At 37.9% G+C, this 9,611-nt stretch overlaps 1 protein-coding gene across 1 annotated transcript; it reads right to left on the reverse strand.

Moving 5' to 3' along the window:
* Window positions 1–7,195: 7,195 nt before the first annotated feature.
* Window positions 7,196–8,662, reverse strand: LOC112287666 (adenylyl-sulfate kinase 3). The gene has a single exon (XM_024530921.3). It carries the CDS (start codon window positions 8,460–8,462, stop codon window positions 7,773–7,775), a length of 690 nt encoding a protein of 229 aa, XP_024386689.1. The 5' UTR covers window positions 8,463–8,662; the 3' UTR covers window positions 7,196–7,772.
* Between the last annotated feature and the right edge of the window lie 949 nt (window positions 8,663–9,611).

Here is a 9,611-nt window from a genome sequence, read left to right on the forward strand (position 1 = left end):
TGTGAAGACAATGGATGGAGATAATCTTTTGAAAGGCTTTAGAGATGGCAATCTTTACTTCATCAATTGTAAGAAGGTGAATGGAGTTGAAGTGGCGGCATTTGCTGAATTTCCACAAGATCAAGTCAAGTTTGGCATTTGGCATCGACGCCTTGATCATTTGAACGCCAAAAGTATGAAAGAGCTCCAATCCATGGTTAGTGGCTTAGATCTTGGTCAATCATGCACAAATCTTACTTGTGAAGGTTGTATTCAAGGCAAACAACAAAGAGCCTCATTTCCAAGTGGAGTTGCAACACGTGCAACCAAATCATTGGAGATTGTGCATTCTGATGTTTGTGGACCTATGAGGACACCATCAATGGCAGGATCAAGATATTTTGTTACATTTATTGATGACTTTTCAAGGAAGGTGTGGATTTTCATCCTTAAATCCAAGAGTGAATGCTTTTCAAAGTTTAAGGAATTTATGGCACTTGTGGAGAAGCAATGTGAGTGCAAGATCAAGATGTTGCGTATAGACAATGGAGGTGACCATTTGTCAAAGTACTTTGATGAGTATTTGAAGATTCATGGTATTGCAAGACAAACTTCCACTCCTTATACTCCACAACAAAATGGAGTTGCTGAAAGAGCAAATCGAACTATTATGGAGATGGCAAGGAGTATGATTCATGCTCAAAACCTTGGGCATGAATTTTGGGCGGAAGCTGTGGTGAATGCAGTGTATACAAGGAATAGGTGTCCTACAAATGCACTTACATCAATGACTCCACAAAAAGCTTGGAGTGGGAGGAAACCTTGTGTTTCATACATGAGGACTTTTGGATGCATTGCTTATGCAAAGGTACCAGAATGTATGCGGTCCAAATTTGATGCAAAAGGTACAAAATGTGTGTTTCTTGGATATTGTCAAGGTACCAGGGCATATAGGCTAATGTGTTTGGATACCAAGAAGATTATCAAAAGTCGTGATGTTGAATTTATGGAGCATAAAAGTGCTTGTGAGCACTTGGAGATGTGTCCAAGTGGAAGTAATGGTGTGTTTGTGGACACATCTTCAATTTCAGCAACGAAAGAAGAAGAAGGAGATGAAGATAATGAAGATAGTGGAGATTTGAATCAACATGAAGAACAAAAGAAGATCAAGAAGAAGAAGAAGAAAGTGTATACAATTGGTATGAAAAATAATGAAGAAGTTGAAGATGATGATGATGATGAGGAATACCAACCTTTGAGTGAGAAGAGACAAGGTTCAAAAGAAAAGAAGGTTGGAGAGCATCAAGGTGAATCTTTTTCAAATAATAGAAGATATCCTACAAGAGAAAGAAAACAACGTGGTGAATGGTGGAAGGACCACATCTTTCCTCAAGTAAGTGAAGAACATGCAAATGTTGCACTCCTTGCTGATCCATTGAATATATGTGATGCTATAAAGTCTACGAATGCGTTGAAGTGGGAGGAGGCTATGGAAGAAGAGTACAAATCTCTCATGAGCAATGGAACATGGGAATTGACTCAACTTCCACCAAATCGATCTTCAATTGGTTGTAAGTGGGTGTTTAGAACCAAGAGGGATGCAATGGGTGATATTGTGAGATATAAGGCAAGGCTAGTTGCCAAAAGATACTCACAAGTTGTTGGTATTGATTTCAATGAGACATTTGTTCCCGTGGCTAAGTTCACCACCATTAGAACTATTGTGGCAATTGGGGCAGCAATGGACTTGGAGATGCATCAAATGGATGTGAAGACGGCTTTCTTGAATGGAGAGTTGGAAGAAGACATCTACATGGATCAACTTCAAGGATTTGTAGAAGAAGGCAAGCAACATCTTGTTTATAAGTTGAAGAAATCCTTGTATGGACTCAAGCAATCTCCAAGGGCATGGTATCAAAGAATTGACACATTCTTTGTTAATGAAGGATTCCAAAGAAGTGAGGCTGACCATTCTATGTATGTGATACAATCAAAAGAGTTCTTGATGATTGTTATTCTTTATGTAGATGATTTAATCATCTTAACCAATACTCTAAAGATGATGGATTGGTTGAAGGCAAAGTTAGAAAAGGAATATGAGATGAGTGATTTGGGAGAGCTTCACTATTGCTTAGGAGTGGAATTTGCAAGAAATCGTGCTAACAAGACCATCACAATGAGCCAAAGGAAGTACATTGAAGGAGTGTTGAAACGATTCAGCATGGAGGATTGCAAGCCTATTGGAACACCTTTGGAGTCCAATTTGAAGTTGAAGAAGCTCAAGGATGAAGAGTTTGCACAAGTTGAAAGCCAAATACAAGGTTTTCCATACAAGGCAGCAATTGGGTCACTCATGTATGCAATGGTTGGCACAAGGGTGGATCTTGCTTATGCGGTGAGTGTCGTAAGTCAACACATGTCAAAAGCAGGACCACTTCATTGGGCAACCATCAAGAGGATCATGAGGTACTTGAAAGGCACTTTGGACTTCAAATTGTGCCTTGGAGGTGAAAGTATTGCTTTGCATGGTTATTGTGATGCGGATTGGGCAGGAGATACAAATAATATGCGGTCAACAATGGGCTATGTATTCTTTGTTGGAGTGGGAGAAATTTCATGGAATTGCAAGAGGCAACCCACAATTGCAAGGTCCACAATGGAGGCGGAGTACATGGCAGAAAGCCATAGTGCAATGGAAGCAACATGGTTAAGGCAAGTTTTGGAGGACATTGGACTTATGCAATTGGAAGCAACTCTATTGAATTGTGACAATCAAGGATGCCTTGCTTTTGCAAAGAATCCAAAGCATCATTCAAGAACCAAGCACATTGACATTCAACATCACTTTATAAGAGAGAAGATTGAAATGGGAGTGATTGACTTGAAGTATTGTGCAACAGAAGATATGCTTGCTGATTTGTTAACGAAGGCATTGATAAAAGATAGACATCATATGTTGACAAAGGCATTAGGTTAGAAGGGCTTTGACAATTAGCAAAGTGGGAGTGTTGAGGTAAAAGATAAAGATGTTGAGATAAATAGGTAATAGTAAAAGTAAAATAAGTTATCTTATAGAGAATATTCTCTTAGATAAGTTGCTAATGGTCAAAGGCAACTAAGGACTAAGTGGCGGCTAGGGTCTCGACACTCGGTTAGGTTTAATGTCTTGACAGACGGCTAGGTTTAGAGTCTCGAGAGGCGGTTAAGTTTAGGATCTCGAGTGGCGGCTAGTTATAGATGAATGTGGATGAATTCTATACATATTGGATGTGAACTCTAATTATAAGTAATTGGTGTTGGAAGTAAGAGTCATCTCATTCCACACTTCTCTTATGTGCAACCTTGCTGATTTTTACTTACTTGTGTTATGCTTATAGTATTTCTTCAATATATTTAACATTCTTCAATATAAATATATATATATATATATATATATATATATTAAAAATATTATTTTTTTCTTTTATTCTTTTATCACTTTTATAATACAAAATTATGATTCTTAAATGTGGTAATTTTGTTGGTTGAAACTTGTACAACATTTCTTTGAGTATTTCATTCATATTTGAATAATCTTAGAAATCTTATTGAATCGGACTTGAAAAGAGAATTATGGAAAGTAGTTCAAAGACAAAAATGTGCATTGATTTGCTGACTGCAATTGTTCAGCAATTGATGGTGAAAAGGTCATCAAAGTTTTAATGAAAAGAGCCACAATCAAGAGCAATCCTAGCATCTCAACAACCAATCTCTCTTGCATCATCGCTTCGTTTTAACCCTATTCATGATCTCGCTTGATCCAATAGGCAAATTATGTTTCAATAAACTAAAACTACAAACTTTGTGAAGCAAGGCCCTCTAAAATTCTGATTGACTTGCCTTACCTAGCACCTTGTGTGGACCTTGACATTCATTGTGTTTCAATTGGTCTCGAGATATACTAATGTTCGGGTTGTAAACATTTTGAGCTTCTTCCTAATCAACTCATGGTTGTGCTTTGATATTGGTCAAACAAATATGTTTGTAGTAGCACTCAACAATGTCAATAGTTTCGTAATCCTTTTGTGATGCATACTTTCTTGCTTAGAAAGAATACATGGACTACTTCACTTGCAAAAACTAATTTTGGCTGCCATTCCATCACTCAAGCTTTAAATATATGTCCTTATCATTGAGATCAACACACATCAAACAATTGTCAAAGTTATTAGAAACACATGCATAATAGTGATCTATGTAGGAGCTTTTGTTGGAGCTTCTTGACATAATTCAATAACAAAAGAAAAAAACTTTACATCACTTGTAAATCTCATTTACAATTTAAATGAGATTTATAAGTGATGTATAGCAATATCCTCAAGGAATTTATTGGACTAATGTTGTGAACTTGTAATATGATATGAGCCAATCCACCCTACAAGCTTGCATATTACATCTTATGATTATGAGCATTTACGAAGTTGTTGAGCAAATTAACTAGCAAACAATCAAAACTCGCTACAAACACCAAATGAAGTCTCAGAACTCGCAAGGCTTTGTTTGAGCATTATTGAAGCAATTGCATTTGTAGACTTGTGGACAATATGCTCTGATAAATTCATGTCCTCCTCTCTTATTGCGAGTGGAATTTTATAATTCTTAGAAGCTAATAACAATAAAGCAAACATGTAGAAGATGGGAGAATTGAAATGAAGATAGAAACAAAGGGTGCAATGATGGTTTAAATAGGTGGATTGATTTAACAAAAGTTTGGGTCATTTTAACATTTATATATATATATATATATATATATATATATTTAGGGAAATGATAAAGCAACCCAAATTTATACTAAAACAATTTATTCTATCTTAACCATCATTGCGCCCTTATAGCCTCCATCTCTATTTCTAACTGTTCCTCACTTCCAACTATTGCTAAGAAAGGGAGCAGAGGTGCTGAGAATGTTGGAAACAAGAGCGATAATTGGGAGTAAGGAAATCGTTGGGAATGGAGACATAGTTGAAAGAACACAATGATAGTTTAAACATATGAGTCAATTTAGTAAAATTTTGAGTTGCTTTATCATTTTCTTATATATATAAATAGATATACTTCTTATACATACTTATCATTTTTTTGAATATAAAAATAAACTAAAAATTACTTTTTAGTATGCATAATAAATATCAATTTTAGTTTTTTAAAATCAATACATTTAAAATATATCTTTTAAGAAGATTTATGAGCCATATAATCATGCATTATATAATTTATAGAATATTATTATAATAAAAAATTGACATCATGCATTCAACACACAACAATCTTCACAATAAAAATCTACATATTTTAGAAGGTCTTTAAATTCTAGAAATCTTGTTCTTTATAAATTTCTAGTTTTTGAAAAGGTATTAAAATAATAAAAAAATAAAAAAACCATTACATGCACCAAATTATTTTTTTGTTATGATTTTTTTTTGTTATGATTTTTAGTAGTAAAATTTGACCCAACTTCTCAAAATTTTGTAAAAAAGCATTCATTGAAGTGGACCTATTACAAATTCTAAAGAACAATACTACTCATGCAATGTAGAAAAATAAATACATTTCACCTCATTATTTCCTCCAATGACTTCTTGGTTTATTTTGTTAATTATAAAACCAACTAAGATAGACTTCTTGATTTCAACCAATCATAAGCTTTACAAATTTCTAAGTACTTTCACTAAAAAGGGCTCACTCAAGCTTGCACAGAACCCAACTAAATCTCTTTCATGAATTTTGGAACCAGAGGAATTTCGATGTTTCTACAAAATGGCTTCTTTTTAACGGAGTGTAAGCAACAATTTTAATTGCCAGTAGATTAGATTGAGAGGGCCAAGAATTTGGGTCATCGTATATAATGTAGCGTAGTAAACTACATGAACATGAATGACCTCAGGGAGGGGAGATATATAAACAATGATAAAGATGAGATAGAGTTGGAAGAGGAGTCACTCATCAACAAGCACCATCATGCACACCACTCTGCAGTAGTTATTCATTGAAAGTAGGTGCACGTGCCTTAAACTAGATCAAAATAAATTTGGAAATTGTCTCGGGTTTTGGTCCAGGTTCGGACAATTCTACTCAGCGATCGATACATCTCGAAATTTGAGATTACGCTTGGCTGCATCCGAGCTTGCAGAGTTTCAGGGAAGACGCACTGTTCAGACAGAAACATGAAAGGTCAACACGTGGGCTTATCCCTACTTTGAATTAAGGACAAGTGTACCTGAGCATAATTTAATGCATTGCCTCAATTAAATTATTGTTTCTGAAGCTAGGCACATGAAAAATAGGGTTAGAATCTACAAGCAATTGTGAGGTTCAGAGATTGAATCGGACGTCAACTGATTTAAAAGAACTGTTAACACACGAACGAGTACAAGTGAATAGTATGTCCGTGAATCTCGCATGGACGTGTTCTTGATCATAATGCGCGGAAATGTCGTGGGTGTCTCTGGAGCGGTGCTTAGCGTGTGCCGTTCACAGACTTGTCAAAAGTAGGTTTACCTGTCTGACCATTAAATAGATTGTTACAGAATAAAACTTTCAAAGATTTCGTTCAGCAAAGTGAATAGGACGCCAACCTGCACACTGTGCAACAGGAACCTCACACTGCGACCCTTACTGAGTCCTGAGAAAGGTTTGGGTAGGAAACAATTGTTTGTTCTGAAGCTCTAAAATGGGTCTGAACTGCGAAACAAGCTCTGAGCAAGTGTTCAATAATTCACTTTCATGCACCGTCGAGATATTTAGCCAAGAGGTGTTTTCCTTGGCAAACCAAAGCTTGGAGGAAAGTTGAGAAAATAAACTGCCGTAAAGCATCCGTGATTAGGTCTACGGCGTTAACTGACACCTTTAGCGTAAAACCGCCAGCAAGTCATCGACTTGTTCATGTTTGCTCTGTAGTTAAGCATTTCTTGTTCGAGAAAAATACAAAATAATAATAATAATAATAATAATGATAACAATAACCTAGAAACATGGAGCTGAATGTAAAGGATGTCTAGAATGAGCTCCAGAAACCTTCATCGGGATCGATTTCTGCCGGAGATCAGTTTGCTGGAGCCGGAGCTGCGTATGAAGAGTATCAATGAGTGTAGGACTATCAGCTGCAAAACAAAGTATAGGGGCCAGATTTCTACCCTGGACCTGAAGTGGGCAAACTCTCATACTCCATAGAGTGGTATTATCCCAAATATAATCCTTACACGATAGTTTAGAGCAGGTCCAAAACACATGATTCAATCCGAGCTTGCGCTTGAGTCCTAAAGAAAACATCATTCGAAATAACTATCCTCCCTTCACACAAAGCGCAGATTTTTCATGCTGTCTAATTGTCGTTACAACGAGGCGTTGTAATCTGGCGACGATGAACTGAATATGCTTACAACAATTCCTATCTGATTGCCGGTGCAACAAGGCGTTGGAACCTGGCAATGATTTATTGGATATGCTTGCAACCCTTGCTATTTAAATGCCGTTACAACAAGGCGTTGTAACCTGGCAATAATGTACTGAACATGCTTAAATCCTTTGCTGCCTAATTGTCATTATAACAAGGGCGTTATAACATGACATGCACTGCCTATACTTACATCTGGCTGTAAATTACGAGAAAGCTACTTTCAACTTTTCAAGTGCCATTGACGCAGGAGCCTCGCTCAGCAGCTTCAACGCTGGAAAACGTAGTCGCTAGGACAGCAAACCAGCATTCTTCACAAAGCTACTAAAATAGCTCTCGACACAAAACCTTACAATCGACGTTACATGTTTGATAAGCACGGCCCGTTAAGCAAGCCACGGCCCAGGAGATAGTCAATCACGGTTTCGGCCATGCAATCCGGCGTGATGAGCTCTCCTGCAGCATTCGTAGCCTCCAACGTGACCTCCGGCCTATCCGACACCTCGTAAGGATCGTCAATCCCCGTGAAGCCCTTAATCTTCCCGGCCCGAGCCAGCTTATACAACCCCTTGCAATCCCGCTTCTCGCAAATCGAAATTGGAACTTTCATGTACACTTCGACGAATTCTCCTTTATCCAGCAGCCCGCGCACGAACTCCCTGTTCCGCTTGTACGGGGAGATGCAGCTGACTAGCGTCACGAGGCCCGCGTCCGCGAACAGCTTCGCCACCTCCCCGACGCGCCTGATGTTCTCCTCCCGATCCTCCACCGAAAACCCTAAGTCATTGCACAGCCCGTGCCGCACGTTGTCGCCGTCGAGCACGTAGCACAGCTTCCCCATGCGCGCCAGAGCGTGATCGATAGCGCACGCTACAGTCGACTTCCCGCTTCCGCTCAGCCCCGTGATCCACACCACGCACCCTTTCTGATTCAACAAACCCTGCCTCTCTTTCCGCTCCACAAATCCATGGTGCCAACTCAAGTTCGTGGGCGCTGGCGCCATCGCCTTCGCTACAGTCATTGATCTAGCAATCACCACGTTTCCAACCATCGTCTCCTTCCCTCCCTCCCACAGCAGCAGCAAGTAGCAGCTCCGATCATCCCAGCTCGGCCATGTCCATCATCCTCTTCTTCACACACTTCCGACGAGAGAGCCACAAATCGCTCGTCCCTACCACTGCCCAACCTCTCTCCCATGTGAACGCAGTTAGCCTCGTCCGCACTCACAGTGTCAAAGCAAGTGTTAATGTGTCTAAGTTTTTTGATCCATCTTGTTTCGTGGGTTGCCTTTTCAATTTTATACTTGTGTTTTTCTCAAAAGATCCATGATTTGAATCATAGTTTGAATCATAAGCTTTCTATGTTTGTTGAAACACATTCATGTATACATATTTATCTACGATTCTGAGAGAGAATTAGTAATGCTACATCCTGAATTTATATCACTACAACTCATGTGACCTTGTAGACAACTAACTAATAATATGCCTTTATCTTTTGTGTAATTTTTCCTTTCTTTGTTTTAAGAAAGAGTGGTGGTTGAGAGGGAGATTGTGAATATTTTATGAAAAAATAGGTCTCAAGCCATCTTTCTTTATATATAAAAATATTTACCTCAAAAATTGTATAATTCAAAATTTTGCTTTTATTTTTTTTATTTTTTTAGTTGGTTTATTTTTGGGCCCATATTGGAGTGCCAAATGCATCCTAAGCATAGAAGCATGCTTTTTAGTCAGTTCAAGTCATGTGGAGGTAACAAGGGGTGCATAAATATCTAGTGGAGATGTAACATTAGCAATTCTCTTCTTAGAGCATGCTAGTGTAAAGCAACATTAATTTACTATCTTTTTTAGAGTTTCTTTTTCTTTTTTTCATCATAAACATTGCATTCTGCAAGAGCTCAGAACTATTACTATGACATTAAAAAAATTGGACTGCAGATCATGAGTTTCACAGTGACCAATATTTCATGATTTAGGCACTCTTTTATATCAGGATTTAATCACCCGTTCAACCTCAGAAATTCGATTTTAAATAACATAATTTCTCAAAATCATTGACATCCAGCCTAATGATGTTTTTGCATTTGAGAGACAAGACACTCGCTTCTGTAGAGGTAAGATTGCTTATCTTTTAGGCAGCTACTTCTGTCAGTTTTTGGAAGTTCAAGGTCATTTTGGAGCACATGTGTATATGTAAG

The sequence above is a fragment of the Physcomitrium patens genome, chromosome 10, assembly GCF_059467195.1.
Source record: "Physcomitrium patens ecotype Gransden chromosome 10, ASM5946719v1, whole genome shotgun sequence".
Taxonomy (NCBI): domain Eukaryota; kingdom Viridiplantae; phylum Streptophyta; class Bryopsida; order Funariales; family Funariaceae; genus Physcomitrium; species Physcomitrium patens.

What these genes read in the sequence shown, in the direction of transcription:
- LOC112287666 (XM_024530921.3), bottom strand. Translation starts at nt 8,462, where the DNA reads ATGGTTGGAAACGTGGTGATTGCTAGATCAATGACTGTAGCGAAGGCG.